This window comes from Aspergillus luchuensis, chromosome 2 (genome assembly GCF_016861625.1).
Source record: "Aspergillus luchuensis IFO 4308 DNA, chromosome 2, nearly complete sequence".
NCBI classification, from domain to species: Eukaryota; Fungi; Ascomycota; class Eurotiomycetes; order Eurotiales; family Aspergillaceae; genus Aspergillus; species Aspergillus luchuensis.
This window is the reverse complement of record NC_054850.1, coordinates 771256-788874: the sequence shown is the minus strand read 5'-3', so window position 1 is coordinate 788874 and position 17619 is coordinate 771256. Positions and strand designations below refer to the sequence as shown.

At 47.8% G+C, this 17619-nt stretch overlaps 5 protein-coding genes and 1 non-coding gene across 6 annotated transcripts; 2 read left to right on the top strand and 4 right to left on the bottom strand.

Moving 5' to 3' along the window:
• Positions 1-3035: 3035 nt before the first annotated feature.
• Positions 3036-4226, bottom strand: AKAW2_20239S (SRR1 family protein; the record flags this gene model as incomplete). Its single annotated transcript, XM_041684930.1, has 3 exons — positions 3036-3153; positions 3231-3860; positions 3931-4226. The coding sequence occupies 3 exons, from the start codon at positions 4224-4226 to the stop codon at positions 3036-3038; spliced, it is 1044 nt and encodes a 347-aa protein (XP_041539065.1).
• Positions 4227-4941: 715 nt separating this feature from the next.
• Positions 4942-5031, top strand: AKAW2_t20005A. Its single transcript has one exon. It is a non-coding gene; the product is annotated as a tRNA-Asp (tRNA).
• A 414-nt stretch (positions 5032-5445) lies between these two features.
• AKAW2_20238S (hemolysin III family protein) lies at positions 5446-6528 on the bottom strand (the record flags this gene model as incomplete). The annotated part of the gene is made up of 3 exons (XM_041684929.1): positions 5446-5607; positions 5657-5887; positions 5941-6528. The coding sequence occupies 3 exons, from the start codon at positions 6526-6528 to the stop codon at positions 5446-5448; spliced, it is 981 nt and encodes a 326-aa protein (XP_041539064.1).
• Positions 6529-9049: 2521 nt separating this feature from the next.
• On the bottom strand, positions 9050-9535 carry AKAW2_20237S (uncharacterized protein; the record flags this gene model as incomplete). The annotated part of the gene is made up of 1 exon (XM_041684928.1): positions 9050-9535. One exon carries the CDS (start codon positions 9533-9535, stop codon positions 9050-9052), a length of 486 nt encoding a protein of 161 aa, XP_041539063.1.
• Positions 9536-14178: 4643 nt separating this feature from the next.
• Positions 14179-15623, top strand: AKAW2_20236A (uncharacterized protein; the record flags this gene model as incomplete). Its single annotated transcript, XM_041684927.1, has 3 exons — positions 14179-14375; positions 14432-14805; positions 14863-15623. 3 exons carry the CDS (start codon positions 14179-14181, stop codon positions 15621-15623), a joined length of 1332 nt encoding a protein of 443 aa, XP_041539062.1.
• Positions 15624-15928: 305 nt separating this feature from the next.
• On the bottom strand, positions 15929-17343 carry AKAW2_20235S (uncharacterized protein; the record flags this gene model as incomplete). Its single annotated transcript, XM_041684926.1, has 2 exons — positions 15929-16428; positions 16512-17343. The coding sequence occupies 2 exons, from the start codon at positions 17341-17343 to the stop codon at positions 15929-15931; spliced, it is 1332 nt and encodes a 443-aa protein (XP_041539061.1).
• Positions 17344-17619: the final 276 nt, after the last annotated feature.

Genomic DNA, 17619 nt, shown 5'->3' with positions numbered 1-17619 from the left:
GGCAAGGGAGGGTATGGAACTCCGGGGAAAATTTATGCTGTCTCGCTATCATCTGGATATAAATGCCAAACAATATAAGAGAGTTTCCGATATACTGATGATATCCCGGGTTCTGCCTTCGCAAGTTCGGGAAAATCCCACCGAGACCAGGTAATCTAACACCAGCTTTCGCCTATAAATGGGACTCTGACTTTTCAATTCATTAGGTGAGTGATCATCGGCTTCAAGCATCAAGCCTGTTCTTATTGCTTTTCTGTTTGACCAAGGTAATCAGAATTCCAAGTTTTCGTGATTCACAATTACCGAATATAGAAAGCAGCGATTAACCTGTATTTTTCCGTCGGCCCTTTGTCCTATCTCCCCCCGACCAAAACGTTCTTCCAGACCATCACCCTCAGTCTTTCACTTTGCCAAACCCACTTCATCAATTTAACACACAATGAGCCGTTGGCACAGTTCAAGCTGCAAACGGCCAGATGTCAGTGTGGCAAGTGGTATTCCGTGTTGCAATCATTGCTTTGCCATTGCGATCATCGAGCAGAAAACAAGACTCACAGATTTACCACTGCCACTGAGCGACTTCTCTCAAAGTTCTCTGTGGCCATCATGTCTCGATCCAAATAATTCAAGTAAGTCAGAGGGGAGCAAAGAACTTGGCGACAGCGAAACTCGGACAGACTATCAAGACACTTCATTCCCGTCACTGCCCTCCAAAGATCACATACGACTTGTCAGGTTAAAAGCCGGTCCTTTCAAAAGCCTGCTTCATATTGACCTGGAGGTGGTGAACATCCACAGTTGTCCAGCTGAATCATTTGAGATTTTATCATATGACTCAGTCAATGAAAAGGAAGACTCTGACAGTTCCCACATTGTCTTCGTAGGCAAGTACTGGGACATTGTTCACGTGTCAAACAATTGCCAACAGGCGCTTCGCTTCATACAGAACCAGGAATTTGATCGACTCTTATGGGTGGACTCATTATGCATCGATCAGGCTAACCTCAAAGAGAAAAGTCAACAATCCTCCTTGAAACGAAAGATCTGCCAAAAGGCGTCTACAGTCCTTGCCTACTTGGGTGAAGAAACGTCCGACAGTCGAGAAGCTTTGGAATTTCTCAACAACATCGCGATAACAGGCTCCGAAGTGAGCACTGGCTATGAGCATATAAACAAAAATACTCGGAGAGCCTTGAAAATTCTTTTGGAAAGACCATTGTTCACCAGATTATGGTTTCTTGTTGAAGCGTTACTAGCTCCGAACCTTGAGTTACTATGCGGTGCACATTCAGCTCCATGGCCTAAAGCGCCTTTTGCGTTGGCCCATGATGACGTTCCTATACCTGACTGGCTTTTTCGGAAGGAACACTGGTACGGGCTTACCGATCGTGATCTCTTGCCCATATTAGCACAAGCCTCCTCTTACGAATGTTCCGATCCGCGGGACAAGGTATTTGCAGTGCTTAGCTTGATATCCCAGAGTGAACTTAAACCCGACTACACTGTTTCCGTTGAAACTGTATACACCGGTCTATCTGCATACCTTATCAAAGTTTGCAACACTATGGATGTTCTCGAATTAGCTGGTCTAACAGTAAAGACATTCGACCTCCCATCCTGGGTCCCAGACTGGTCGCAAGCATTATCCACGACGGCTACACCCATTCCGACAAGCAATCAAAGATCCAACCGAAAACACAACAAAATCTCAGGATCCGGTCGTGTAATATTCCGATCTTACCTTGCCATTGACTGTGAGAGCCACCTGAGCGCAGCTACGCCGATCCTGCGCACTTGTGCTATCAAAGTTTGCGAATTAAAGGGCAGTATCAAGCGTGGACAAACTCGTGTAAAGATCAGAATGACGCTTGATGAAAGAGCAACTCTATCGGTTTCCTTCCCCGATCGAGGATATAACCAAGGACAAGATAGCTTGTTCCTTCTCGGTGGATACAACAACCCTGTGATCCTCAGAGAAGATTCTGTCACGGGCTCTTATCATTTCGTATCGACCTGCGCCCTTTCGCTCAAACAACCTTCTACCAATAGATGGCTGCTGCCTTGGGCCAATGAAAGGCCGAATGAGCGATATATTGTTTCAGGACTATCTCCTGAAGACAATAGTTTGATTCGTGAATTCCATCTGCTCATGGAACAAACTGCACAACAATCCATTACCTCAGGCGATGACGAAATTCCCATCCCCTTCGCCAGCATCAGAGACAGGGTCTTCAGCTTTTCTCTATATCTGCAAAGCCCGTTGCCGAAGCTTGAGAAACGATTGTGGGATAAATGGGAAGATTCAAACAGAGAGTTTAGATGGATGTTCCGTGATCAACATGCAACATGGCAGTTTCTTCGACAAATCAATCATTTGAAAGTTGCCGGGGCACAAGGAGAATTTGAGATACTAGTGGACAAGTTCGATGACATCCAGACTACATTGTATTGCGGTGTGAAGTTGCCTTGGACATATTCATGGGATCTCAGTCAATTTGTCTGGTCGTTTTTACGACCTTTAAATCCAGAACAAGCGGCTCAAGGACCACAATGGACTCCAATGCTGGGAAGGATGATGACGGCTCTTCCTAAGATTATAGCGTGGGCAGAAACAACGGAACAGTTATTGAAGTTGTTTGAATATAGTCAAACTATATTCGGCGCCAGCTGGACATCAATTCCTGGCAATGAACTACCTCAGAAGTGGATTGATAACTACGAGAATTTCTACAAGGTTCTGGATATGGATATAAATAACTTCAGAGCAGACCTGAGGACATCACTGCATTCATCCTGTCACTGGGATATACGAGAGTTCGAACATAAGGCCCGAGCTAGGTGTCGTCTATGGGATCTCAACCTACCTCCCGAACTAGAATCAGGAAGTGCTAGTAAGATAGCGGTGCATGCGGGCTTCAGATCCCTAGGACTGGAGTTATACGATGAGCAAATGGTAGACATCCTTTGACAGATCCGTTGACTCCGCTCTGACATGTCTCTTCGGATTGATATCCTGCGTCCTCGTCGACTGCATCCTAATTCCGACGAACATATACCGCAAGGTCCCCAAAATTTGAATCATAATCAGGGAAATCAAATTCATCATAGTATTCCCGTATGCAAGTTAACACGCGTGGAGAGACAGGGTCGGTCCTAGACAAGATAAGCTCGCATATCCTGTAAACTGGAAAAACAAAAATAAGAAAGAGAAAAGAAAATCATCAACTCACATATGATCTTCATTCTCATCCCTCACTTTGTTCCATATCAAAACAGCCGGCCGAGCTATATCAAAGACAATTTGCCGCACAGCAATATCCGGAGCAACCGAGACCACCACTGTGGACTCATCAACTTCGAGAAAGGCGTCGGGGTCTTCTACAATCTTGATTCCATTCTCCCCTGCAGCAACTATATCATTCTTCTTGCATTCTGGGTCCTGTGCAAAACATGGAATAGCATCCTGTGACACATTGTGCATTTTGCAATATATGTCACGGAGAGTCAAAAGTAGAGCGTGCTGAAAAACCGATCGGTCTTGTAGTTCAGGGTAGACTGTTGCGAAAGACCCGAGCGCAATCCCAACGATCTTGGTAATAGGGACAGTCTTTCGTGACATGAGCTTTACCCGGAGCTCTTGGCACTCTGTGGTGTTCTCCCAGATCTGGCGACTTTCTTGTAGGAGCTTGCTTGCGTCAGGTACTGAATGAACTGAACTATTCAGGTACAGCTCCTTGGTGTGGATATCCCGTAGATACTTGTAATGACCAATCTCGATATGGTTGTAGGGCAGATAATCCCCTAGGTTATCATCATCGAGTAGTTCTTGCAGAGATAAATATGATATGCAGGGGTTTTGGCTTCGCAAATCAAAGTCAGTGAGTTAATGCACCGTCTTAGCATGAGAAACGTATCAATAAATACACATACATAACGTACTCCATACCAGGCTCATCATGTGCTGGATAAACCTGCCCTATGAGTACTGGAAACTCAACAATTACTCCATCCAACCCCGGCACACGTATAGTCTGAATAACTCCATCGCGAGCATCCTGTATCTGCTGTTTGAGATTCTGGAGCAACTCCTTGGTGTAGAATGGCTTTCCAGAGTCATACATCTCCTGGATATGGACGAATATTTCCTGAGGGGGCGGTAGAGGCGAAGGGTCAGCTCGGGTTGCTAGCCCGACCAACGTGGAAACTGGGCTTGCTGCTCTTTCCATTGTATCTTTTTTTTAAAAAAAAAGGTGGTGATTACTGTGCGGGGGAGATTGAATATAGTGGAAGATACAGGCGCGTAAACAGACACAAGATGGGCTAGGCCGCAAATTGTGGGGGTCAGTGCGCCAGTCAGCTGAGAGGCAAGCTAGTATTGTTGTACTGCGAAAGGAAGTGCCACCAGCCGCTAGTGATGATCTTATATCTTTTGATTAGCCTCTGAGAAAGTCTTTTGAAAGGTGGGTGGCTTATGTATAGTACTTAGCGCAGAGATTCTAGGTACTTTTATGTCCTTGTGAATGGCACGGAACAAGCCTGGCGGAAGTCACCGTGTTGTCGGTGCAGACTTACGAACCACGGTTTGATATATAGAGATCTGTATGCATATTACAGCTAGATGTAACGGGAAGTTGAGCAATACCATGCAGGGTAATCCGGAACTGGGATATGCTGAACGACATTGGGAGCAGGTCAGAAAGCCTTGCATGTTATGTGGTGAGCTCGTCTCAGGCCACTTGTGAGTCTACGAGACTTTCCCTATTTTCATACTAGTATATAATGTATGGGATCATTCGGTATCATTTTGGTATTTAGCCTTTTTTTTCGCGAAGTAAATCGTTATATATTGACTACTTTTACCCTCCACACCCGCTATGGTAGGGCTACAGTTTTCCTTTCTTTATTTCATATAGCAAATAATTGCAGCATATTAATAAGAAGTCCTCGATGGTCTAACGGTCATGATTTCCGCTTGTCAATCCCTTTCGGGAACAAGCGCGGGAGACCTGGGTTCGACTCCCAGTCGGGGAGATTTCTTTTTTCTTTTTGCGATTTTTTGCCAGCTTTTTTTATCCATCTAAGGTTGAGGTTGTAATTTTGATGCACCTTTTGTTGTAATAATGATTTTCTTTGGGGTTTTCTTCAAATTTGTTCCATAATGATGAGACCTAACTAAGTATGTCTACTCTATAAGTCTCCTATGATCTGCATAATGGTAGAATGGGCGTTCTTGGTAGTATAAAGGGTGTGTTTTATAGGTAATTATAGCTGGTTCCGTTGAAATGATTCTTTATATGCTGACATGAGGTATTGTTGTAGCGTATAATAGTAAGTGCCGAACTTCGTCTCTATACCACCATCTCTAGTAAATACAGATGAAATGAGCGCGGATATAAGATATGTACCGTTATAACTGAGGGGCCATATTGCTGAGAAATCGTCACGTCATGGCAGCCTACATTCGCCATGGTTGTAGTTATAATCAAACGCGGAGAGAATACCAATTAGCTGAACAACCGTGGCAAGGACGACCAGGACATGAAATATTTGGTGAGAGCAGCCGAATATGTCAAATCTTCCAGGCTTGATTGACTCCGGTATGCGCATCTATATAAATCGTCAGTATGAGACTTAGTTCTTAGGTCGGTGTACTAACAGTATAGAAATGTGCACCTAGAATGAGAAGCCCTCCTTCGCCTAGATAATATGGCATGCCGGACTGTACCATCATTTGAGAAAAGCCATAGATGCTGATACCGTGGATCAGAGGCGCGAAGCCAGATAGTCCAGTACCCACAAAGGTGCAGACACGGAAGGTGCGCCAACGGGGTCCTTGGAACTTGGGGTTCACGAGGATCATTATTGTGATGCAGCTCAGTGAGATTATCTTTCAATATCTATTAGATTTTCATGTACCACACCGTGCGGTACGGAACATACCATGCCCCAGTATATCCGTCGCAATAGAGGCTTGCAATAGAAGACCATGTAGATACCCGAGACAAAATCTCCCAGGGTCAGGACAATAATACCAACAAAGTCGAGTCGTAACCACAATTCTGAGACTTGGAGGGAATGATTCATCAATGTGTAATAGGTAGTCGACAGACCCAGACATATAACAGCAGTCAGGAGAAAGAAGGCAAAGATGGCGTGGTCGGATAACGTGGCTTCTGGGTATTTGACTTGAAGATACTGATAGAACATGCCCTCTGCTGCGAGGAAGAAGACGGCTGGAACTAGATGCGAATAGATGTTCACGGTTTCATTGTGCAGATACAGCCAACTGGCGAAGCACGCATGGGTTGAATTTGAGACAGGTCGATAGTCATGTCGAATGAATTCATTGTCTTGATACCATTCGGGGATTTCGTCATAAGAGACAAGGATGGGGGCACCGTCATCGAAGAGGACTTTGTCTGGTGTTGCTGGTTCTTCCGCAATGGCTCCTGGGGGGAGAGGAGAAGGCTTCCGCTGGCGCAGGAGTGTTTCAGTTATCGATGGACTATCCACGAATGTCGCTTGCATATCGCAAATTGTATCTTTTTGAAGTTGAAGTAGACTGTATAAAGTAATGAGAATGGTTGAGCGGACTGGGTGAATATTTTACTGGGTGGATATTTTTCTTTGGAGAGGAATCGAGCTGGGAAGACCCCGGCCGACTGAGGAGGAATCGGGACTCTGTCACACCAGGCGCTGGAAGGAAGAGTTGGGTGAGGGGGTGCCTCCCAGGAGGGGCGCATGCAAGATGAGGCCCACGAGCCTATCACAGGCGGATGTGCACAGGAACCGACAGGGGGCCCCGGACGTAGTACTGTAGTGGTGCATGGGCGTGCCTGGAGTTGCTGTTTCATATGGTAGATGTAGTATGGTACTCCGTCACGTACTGATGTCTAGCCTCACCCTCCCTCCCTCTTAGCCGAGCAGAGCTCATCCATTCAATCGACGTATATGCCGTTAGCGATGAAATTCAACCCTCCCCCCTCCCCCCGGTCCGAAAGGCACTGATTGAGATATCGTTAGTCGTCAGACCTACGCATATATCGCAGTTCCAGCTGGATTTATCCTTCTCCTCCCGGCTGATACCAAACCACTGATCCCCAGGTAGCCCATGTGCATTGAAAGCCCAAGCTTAAACACCCAGTTGCACCATGCATTGGTGCTCCATGGAGGAGACTTGATACGCGCCTAATTGTCCTAATCCTATGTATTGCGACCTTGTTATATGCCTCGATCCATCTCATTGGCTGGAATTTCGGGTCCCAACAAAGGCGGAGCTCATTCTCTGGCGAGTATGCAGTATGTTTCTGTTCGGAAACACGGTTGCATTTTGGGTCTTCGAGACGTCAGCTGCCTGGTATCGGATAGGACGCTGGCAGCGCTTCTTCTGCAGGATCTTCTGGAAATCTAAGCTGGAAGACGTGGAGCAAGCGCGACTGACAAGGGAATCTGCCAAAGTCCCCAAAGTACTGCCACTGAAGGCCGAATTCTGGAGTATATTCCCACTTGCTTGCACGTATGCTGCTGCAAGGTTATACTTGATCGTTGAGGCTTTCGTTGGACTAAGAGCTTTGGAAGTCAGTGCTTATCGCACCGTGGATTGGACGACGTTTCTGCCTCACCTCTGAAGAAGACATACAATATGTTTTAGCTATGGATGCGTACCATTTGACTCTCCATTTTCGGCTAGTCAACGGGGTATTCCCATTCCTTTCTTATGTTCGACTTATATTTCATCGTCTTTTCTTCAGAATGGTCTGTCTTAATGACCAGTCATGTCAGCTTAACGTGTTTTAGTTGAGATTGTGGTGACTTCCAGCCGAATGAAGCTTACAACCGCGCGACCGCAGGCGGATAGCGCAGAGGGACTCAGACTTACCTTACCTTCCATCCTTACTAATCAGTATATTATCGTCCGACTAAACTCCAATAAACTCTCACCATCATCAGTAGCAATCGATAAGACTCAAAGACACCGAAAGACAACATTAATGACTTCGGTGGCGTCAACAAATCCCGAAGTGGCATCTCCAACTTGGGGATATATGAGGTGTAAAGTCGGTCCGACCGCAATTTAGGTCCGCGCGGCATTGCACGGCATCAGAGAAACAGAGCACGACATGTTTGACCGAGATTCGTCTCGGTTATGCAGGTGCGGCCAAGGAGGGGGGTGACCTGCATGCATGGATGGCCCGGGAACTGTCGGCCTATCGCGGTCTCAGGCTGAATATCTAATTAGCCGCTGCAAGAGCGGCTTTGTTATCGTCGGCCCGAGTCGACCTATTCCAACCACGGCCGGGTTGTGCCAGGTGGCTTGGGAGCCGAGTATTAGCAAGTGCGAGTCATGATGTGCAAATTAGTATGATTGGCTGTATTGGGGGTTGTGAAAGGTTACGTTGTGCGACCTTGTGTGGAACGTGGTGTTGGTGCTGGTGCTGGTGGTGATCTGGGTGAGTCATTCGGGTTATCTGGGGATGGGATGGGGGAACACAAAGAAACACTACATTTGAGCAGGAGGAAGATAGATGTCACTGACAAAATAGATTCTGAAATCTAATCTATGGTCTTCTATACTCTAATTGGTATCCAACGCTAAGCAAAAGCAAAGCACGCTATAACTCCAAGCCCAGACAAGTAAACAAAGGAAATAGTGACAGGCACACATTACTTCCGAACATCGTGGTCGTTGAAGCCCGCTTCAAGAACATGATTGGGAAAGATACATTGAGGTAGGAAAGAGTAAAGGAGATAGTAATATGGACTTCACGACCAGAGGCCGGCGTCAGGTCAAGGCTCTCAACCGGATGAGAGCGCGCCAGTCTCGAACGGACTGGCGGGATGAATAGGACTGACAAGAGACTCCGACGGGCAGTCTGGGTGACGGCGAAGCACCATGGGTATGGGCGCGGGTACCCGAAATGGCGTGATTACCACAAGCAGAGATGGATATCATCGTCCTATGGGTAGTAGAGGTTGGTGGCGAAACCGATAAGCACTAGTAGTGGTGGGTTTAAACCGAGAGACGAGCAGGCGAAGAGATGGACGGGCTTCAAGTGACAACGGTAACTCTAGACTGAGCTAGATGCACGTTGTTCTTGCGAGGGAAAAGCTTCTCCAAGCACTTGCGACCCTTGTCGAGCAGACTCGACTTCTCGCTGGGTTTGGGTGACACCGTCACCCGTGGGGCCGCAGCGGACTTGGAGCTGCTGCGGGACGATCGGCGCGACGGTGGCGGCGGGAGGACTTCGTGATCAAGGAGCTCCTCGTCGCCGTCATCGTCCATGGCCATGCCCATGGAGCGGATGTGGACGCGAATGTCTCGCTTGACCATAGCCATGGACTTGGCGTGGATGTGGGCATGGCTGAGGCAGCGACGAAGATCGGGTTCCTTGGCACTGCTTTCCTGGTCATATTTCTCGCCGGAGAGCAGGCTGAGACGGAGGTGCAATGAGGTTCTTTCCAACGGAGAAGGTCGTCTAGTGCGAGGGGCGGGGGAAGGTGATCTGGAAAAGCGGGAGGAGGAAGTGTAGGACATTGTATGGCCTAGCGTAGTTCTGTTGTGCCTCTCTGCTGCGTGTGCTAATGGAGGGGCAGATGCAGAGTCCCGCACCCGAAATGGGAGAGGGAAGGGCGAAAGAATCGAAAGGTCCGGAGAGAGGAAGGAGCTTTGGCTTTGGCTTGTCTGGTTGTCAAAAGTATTCTCTCCGAGCTGGTCGGGGAAGGTCTATATACATTTTGACAGGGTGGAGGATGAGCAAGCTTGATAACCGCCAGGTCATGGGACAGGAAAACCTGGTGGGCGAACGCTCTAGAACTCGGTCTGCCAAAGCCAAATCGGCGTTGCGGTGGATCGCCCGGTGGAGACCGACTGTTCCAGCCCGCAATTCAGGCCGACAAACACAGCCCAATCGCGGGTCCCTCCTGGCGAACCTGCTCTTTTCTGCTGTTCCTGAGACGCGTCTGATGATGCAGTCAACTTGGAGCCAATGGGCTGCGTGTGAACAATGCATCCGGACTCGAAACAATCATACTCACGTCAAATATTATACAATCTTGAAACAAAAAATCGAAATTGTAAAAGGGACTGTATCAGCCATTGAATCATCACGAAGGAGCGCCAATGTTCCAGAAGCCCATCCAGACAGTCCGTGCACGGGCACGTGGGACTGATAAGCTCGTCGGCTTTTTCTTTTTGTTGGCTTTTTTTCTATTTTAGATTTCTTGTGTCTGTTTTTGTTTTTGTTCGTGGTATTTTTCTATTCTCGGATACTTAGTGGAGATTTCTGTCACCGTCTCAGTTTCTCGACTCGCTTGTCACAGTCACACTCAGAGTCACATTCATCCATTCATTGATTGATTTTCATGGTTCCCTCCACTTTTCTCCCCCCCAGTCTGGATTGTCGAAGATCACTCTGGTGACACATCCAATTCGTACCACCACAGCCTCCACGACATGCTTCTGTACATAGAAACATCGTACGTACCCTGGTGGCGATCCCTCCCACCAGAGCCGGTGCTATCCGCAGATCCCATCACGTCTGTGGCAAATGCGACCGCCGGCTTATCTTGCGTGATAAGACGCTAACGTGGGCGATCCTGTTGACCAGGAACTCCCGTCATAGGGCCCTGATAATCCTTGTCTCCTGTCTATCACGATCGATTTCATAGAACGGTCGCAGACCTGTCGCGTACCCTTTGGGTTGCTTTGTGACTGACTATTAGCAATGTCAATGCTTCTGTGCTCTGCATATGCACTCCACTCTTTTACATCACATGAATGTCACCAATGAGGGATTTCCATTGAGGGTTATCGCTGCACAGATATCCTGATTAAGGGGAAATGTCATCCAATTACTAGCTACCCACCATCTGCAATAGATGCTGTCGCGGGCAGAGGTCATAGCTCCAATTTTGGGCATTCATGACTTTCTTCAAAACTATAGCTAATATTTTCATGCAAGTTTCAGGCTAACACAACCCTCATCAATTCATCTCCGTGCACCACCACCATCCTGTCTTCAATTTCTGGTTTTTACAGCGGCACACAGTTCCCATCGCGGTCATTTTGCGCGCCAACGCGCCCGGACCATGGTCGCAAAAGGGGCGAAAAGTCAGTCAGCGCAACAAAGCCAGGGCCAACCAACCGAAAGGAAAAAAAAAAAAGGTGGTGGCTGGGAGGGAAAGAGGAGTGTCAAAGGCAATAGTGCGCGAAATTCCAAGAAATGTTTGTTTGGCATTTTCTGTTCTAGTCTTTAGCTCTCTTGCCCCTCTCTCTGTCCCTCTCTTTCTCACTCTAACTCTCTCCTATTCTTCCGCGCCCCTCCCCGGTCTAGCCAGGAGATTAAACTCTTAGGTTTTTGATCCCACAAAAATTTTTCTCAGCGAGGTACTAGTCTCACTGTCTTACCATTGGCTCGTACACTATCTCCTATCCGGTGTCCTGGAAATGCGCCACTGCTGCCGTGGATGCTTACCAGTCGGACCCCTCGGGTACGAAAACTTTATCGGACGTACATACTGGATGAGGTGTATGTTTGCCATAACCACCCACTGCACAGGCACTTCACATTCATCAACACTCAAGCTCTGGCGGTCCATTGACTGGTCTAGAATTTCCCTATGATTGCTGATAAGCTTCAGTCTGCAGCAGTGTCTAAAGAAGTTCTTGCAACGCTGATAGGCTTGCTGGCCCCACGTGCCTAGACCAACCGCCGCGGAAAGAGGTCAATCACCAAGCATACCGTCAATGAAATGGGCATGGCTTCGGGATTTGACCATGTCGCACAAATGGGAGGATGACACGATCGGGGATTGACCGCCGAAATTAACGGTGTGGGCTACGACTCAGTCATATGGCGCAATATCTCCCAGGCTTCTAAGTGGATTCGCTGAAGGATTGCCGGCTAGTCTTTGATAAAGGAAGATTTTGATCATCGCAAGCCTTCTAAAGGGGCCGATAGTGAACGAGCGCATTGGATCTCGGCATCATTGCACTTGTGTGTCAGCTTACCGACATAAGTCGCCCCATTGTTGCGACGCTGCTGATTTCTTCCAGGAAACTAACCACAGTGGTATTCCTGCATGGATGCCGAAGTTCAATTGACTGTGGCGAGAGTGATCCATGTGACCATCTATTGACCCCCTCCAGCAGTGGAGACTTTGGTAGTGTCTCGTCATCAAGGAGGATAGCAACTTCAATAGACTGGCGGGTCTTGGAGATGATCCTCCCTAATATGCATGTTCATGCTGCCATCCCTGTTTTCAACCTGCCTGGGCATCACCCAAACTTACGGATCTTTTCCGGTCGCTCACCTCGGCAATTGAATTTTGCTTGAATCCGATGATGCAACCTGTCGCTTGCGCGGCGTGTTGGTGAGTATAGACCTTCTGCCATCTGGCAAGCTCGGCTCTTTTGTATGTAATCATGCGCGGATGGCGCCCATTTCATGGCATTTACTGATAACACATGTCTTCACAATTTGACCTGGTGATATACGGTCGCTTGTCATCTAAGCACTCGCCAATGGGAATGGATTGGGCGTAATTTCAATCTATTGAGACCCGGAGGCCACCATATTTGTGTATCGATATGAGGTGATATCCACGGTGTAGCAGGAAAAGGAATGGTGAACGACATGCGCACGAAAACAAAGTATAGCTGATAATTCGTCCTAGCCACAGATATTTTACGCAATATGATAGCTTAATTGATTGTTTTTGTTTCTTTTTTCCAAGAAGAGCAGAGTACCGTGTAGGGCAAATTCAGGGACGGCGCGACTGCGATTGTGCGTTTCGTCTAATGGCTTTACTAGGTGCAATCCCTGGTCCCGATCGGCCTATAACTAAACGGCTCGGCAGCAGCCGTCCGACAAACTAACCGTCTCTCTCTCTCCGTCCCCACCTCTCATCTTCCCATTCTGCATTCTTCTGGCCGGATCTATACCACGGTCGCTAAGCTATGTGGGGCCTGATCAAGGAATACTATGATGATACAACGGTGCTTAAATTCTCAGCTACAGATGGTCCATCGGCACTCTCAGAATGTTTTATCGCTCACACTGATCTACAAAATGAGATTATCTCTTGACCTTCCCTGCATTGAAGGCGAATAAAGATGACAGGCTTTGCTCTCTGAAATGAACCAGATGGGTAACCACCCACCCAGTTGGCATCAATCAAAACATCTATATGTGCTAATAGGCTACGCTCTAGTTTATCGATGGTCGCAATGCAAAGCTCGGTTGATAAAGTTACACAGCAGGGTAGTCCTACGGACGTCAGCCACGTACAAATAAATGCGAGCGGAGAAGGTTCGCAAAGTTCAACTGGAAAGACCACTAAAGGCTCCAGCTTGAAAGATCCAGCTTCCCCTGGGTTCTAAGCAAAGATGGCTACTACCTGAAGAGTGACGAGCTTCAAGAGATTGAGCCGGAGATGAATAAATCATCGGTTGCTTCGCCGGCCTTGCCGTGTTGTTTTTTGGTTTGGCGGGGGGCAGGGGGCGGTGACTGAATAGGACTTTAGACTCTGCTTCTGCTGACCTTGGTCTGATCTGATAGAATCACGTCGAGCCTTATAGTGTTTATTGTCGGACAATAAACCTACAGATAGTCTTTGTACTGGCCCAGTCCAATCACAACACCTGGCCAGATCATGCAGCGTTCGCATCGCTGCGGGCATCGCCCACACCTTCCCGACCGAGCACCCCCTTCTACCTACCTTCTCCGTCTTCCTTGTTCTCCCGTTTGCTCTCGATAAAATCTTCTCAGCAAGAATCAACCAAAAATCACCTAAATAAAACAACAGGCGAATCTGCTGCTTCTCTTGCTTTTGCATCAACATAGACCAACACCCCAGTACGAGATGACCATAGCAATAGCTTAGCTGCTTCATCAGCTGCCAAGTATCAGCCAATAAGAGGATTATGCTGGGAGTTAAGCTACAATGATCTCCTTTGCATATTCTGCCGTCCTTCTTAGGAGGCCGACAACGAAGCATTGTGCGATCCTCTTCTTCTGGTCTCTGACAACACCTTGGTCGGTCCTCAGGCCAATGGGCGATTTCTGATGTTCATAACAACAAGCTCTATTGACAGCATGATCAGTATTACAATATGGTGCTGTGGCCCTCGGGGTCCCAGGTGTGGCCCCTCAACAATCTTCGCTCAAGGTGTTGACCATGGCTGTCCCCTCGGATAACGATGCTTCCTCAATACGTCCCCTGTCCGCACATCACATAGCTGAACCGAATAATGTAGAAACAGAGAAACACTCGGCTGCTCAGGATTCTGCTTTTCCATCCTCTCCTGCACCCGATGGAGGCATCGTTGCCTGGGTACAAGTAGCTGGCGCTTTCTTCCTTTTCTTCAACTCCTGGTCGGTCTGCTGGATCTTCCCTGTGCAGTCCCGTTAACTGACCCCGAGGACTATAGGGGCATAATCAATACATTTGGCGTTTATCAGAGCTACTATGAAACCCGACTGCTGAAAGGTTACTCTCCATCCTCTATAGCGTGGATCGGAACAGTTCAAAGTTTCCTCTTACTTTCACTGGGACTTGTAGTTGGTCCGATCTTTGATAGAGGATATATCAAGACCTTGCTAATAACAGGCACGTTTCTGGTCGTGTTTGGACTTATGATGACCTCGGTATCCAAGGAGTACTACCAATTCTTTCTGGCTCATGGCGTCACCGTGGGCATTGGTTCTGGCCTTCTCTTCATCCCTAGCCTTGCCATACCCGTCACATACTTTACCTCCCGACGAGCGTTGGCCGTTGGATTTGCTGCGTCAGGAGGCAGCGTCGGTAAGTTCAGTCTTAACGATTTCATCGAATTATACTTACTTGAAATTCACATGCTAGGCGCTGTAATTTTTCCCATCGTCTTTCACAAACTAATCGACCGCGTCGGATTCGGCTGGACCACCCGTATAATTGCTTTCATTGCTTTAGCCGGCCTCCTCTTCTCCATAGCGGTGATGAAATCACGCCTTCCTCCTCTTGAAAAGACCCGGCGGCTCCTTGATCTCACGGCCTTTCGTGAAGTTCCTTTCGTTATCTACTGCCTCGCGCTTTTCTTCGACCTTGTGGGCCTCTACTTCCCCTACTTCTATCTCCCGACCTATTTCACCATTTATCTCCACGCAGGTGATAACATATCCTTCTACATCCTATCCATTCTCAGCGCCTCTTCTTTTTTCGGTCGGATTGCACCCAACATGCTCGCCGATCGTCTGGGACCGCTGAATGTCATGATTCTCGTGAGTCTGATCGTCACTATCCTCGCATTCGCATGGATGGGCATACACAGTAACGCTGGCGCCATCGTCTTTGCTGTTTTCTATGGCTTCCCATCCGGAACGATTGTCGCCCTAGTATCTCCGGTTCTGGCGGGATTGTGTCCGGACTTGGCTATCATGGGGACGTGGTTGGGCATGGCTTCTGTGTTTGGGGGGCTTGGCATTCTCATTGGCAATCCTATTGCCGGGGCGTTGTTGGATCTGGATCATGCTGTTTTCTGGAAGGGGCAGCTGTTTGCGGCTGTTACGGTAGGAGCTGGGATGGTATTGTTTGTGGCGTTGAGGTTGTGGCAGTGGAAGGACGGAACAGGGTGGAAGGTCTGACCGGGGCCCAGTGAGTGTTTCATTAGTGATTCAATTGAGAGCGATGGATAACACAACTAGATACGGAGTGCGAGATTGCTTCTATTATATACTATGTACATGCATGTGAACTCAAAGCCACTGGCATCAATGAAAAAGACGGAAATTGGTATTATATAACATCAGAAAACTGAAACTAACCAACCCACATAGAGGTGATACGATGAGCTTGCTAGTCAGGTGGCTAGTTGAACCAGAAGTAACTATAGACCGAGCGACACCAGGTGTATCTACTTTCTGTTCTAGAAAAACAACCCCAAATCAGTTCAGAAAAATTCTCTCTGGTCTCTCGCATCTTCATCCTCACCCCACATCAAGTCCCATCCTCTTGCCAATACTTCCTTTGCACCGGTGCATTCCAACCGGGCCGCATCCCACATAACATACCCCCACATGTGGAATTCATCAGGTATATAGCTTCCTAACATATTGCTATATGTTCCTTTCCACAAAAGCGTCCATGCTAATGGCGGGTACGCTCCGTTAGAGTAATAGTAGTCGTCCAGCCTATCACCCCGGAAAGGCAACGGCTCCCTTCGCTCCTCTTTCATATCCCGCTCAGAAGGTGCCCTAACTCGACGTCCACTTTGCGCCGCGTGGGTGAACGCGCCGTGAACATCTCCTTCGAGGAACTCCTCGAGCCAAAGAACCAAAGTCTGCTCCATTACATTGACCAACTCCGCGTGCTCTTTAACCTTGAAGAAGATAGTCTGCAACCGCTCGAGGCCCTGTGTAATAGTCCCGATCAAATAAGCACGGCTGTGCTCTTTTTATTCGCGGGTTGTCTGCCAGTTAGCTAGGATCAACAGCAGAAGAACGTGAAAGTTGCATATTTAGAGCTTAACTGACGTGGTATATCCACCGCCCCATCCGGAGTAGGCGGTCTTTCCTGGTCATCAAACCGAGGATTCCTCTCACTGAAATCCCAGGTCACAGCATCATGAATCTCACGACATTTTGTTTCCGCAAAGACATTGATGCAATTAATCTCCTCCAGTTCCCAGGGTTCCCATAAGTCTTCCAGCAGCTTTAGAATCTCGTCATCACCGAGTTGAAACCTTATCCTGAAGAGATCAAGCTCGTCCTTATTGGGTCCCACGCCGAATACGTTGCTGCATAATTGAAAGCGATACAGAGCGCGGATTATCCTAGATTTTTCCGATTCACTCAGGTCTTCATCTATCTTAGTGTGTGTTGCTTCCGGCTCTTTAGCTAGGTTGCGTAATGCCCACGCAGAATAGTGCCGTGCGAAAGGTTTTAGGACTGAGAGATAAAAGGCTACCATATCTATGGCATCATTCAATGTCAGTCCTGCTGGCATAAAATCTGAGTGACAGCGCCGCTTCGTGAGAGACCCGAAATATTCAAGGATGCTATCGTGGTTGCGCGTCTGCGAGAAGCTCACTGAGCTAGTCTCTTGGACAATACAAGCTTCGAAGAAAATGCTGCCCAGTGTGGTCGCCAGGCAGTTGAGGAGAAGGCGCTTGCGATCTAGACGATACTGGTCGTGATAAACGGGTGATGCTTGGACTAGTGATTTAAGTCCTTCAACATTGAGTAGAAGGAGAATCTGGACTCTGATTTCTGGTGGCAAGGTTTCAAGTTGTATATGTGAGTTTGAACGGACCGAGTCGTTCGTCGTGGAACTTTCAAGAATTTGATCGGCCAAGGATGAAGCCATGAGAGGACCTGATGATGCAAGAAGATTATAAAGAGTTAAAGGGGGTCTTTGAGAAGGAAAATGAAGTTCTAGTATCTATTATAGTTTCCGAGAAATTGTTAGAAAGCGAGGGGATCCTCGAGTCCCTGACAAGCAGCCTGATCATCCTTTGCCTGGTGTTTCGTTAAGCGCCAGGAACAGCTGCAAAGTCTCTTTCATCAGTCCACCATTGGACCCTGGATTTGCTGATGACTAAAAAAGACTCTAGTGGTTAACTTGCCTCAAATACTATCTGTT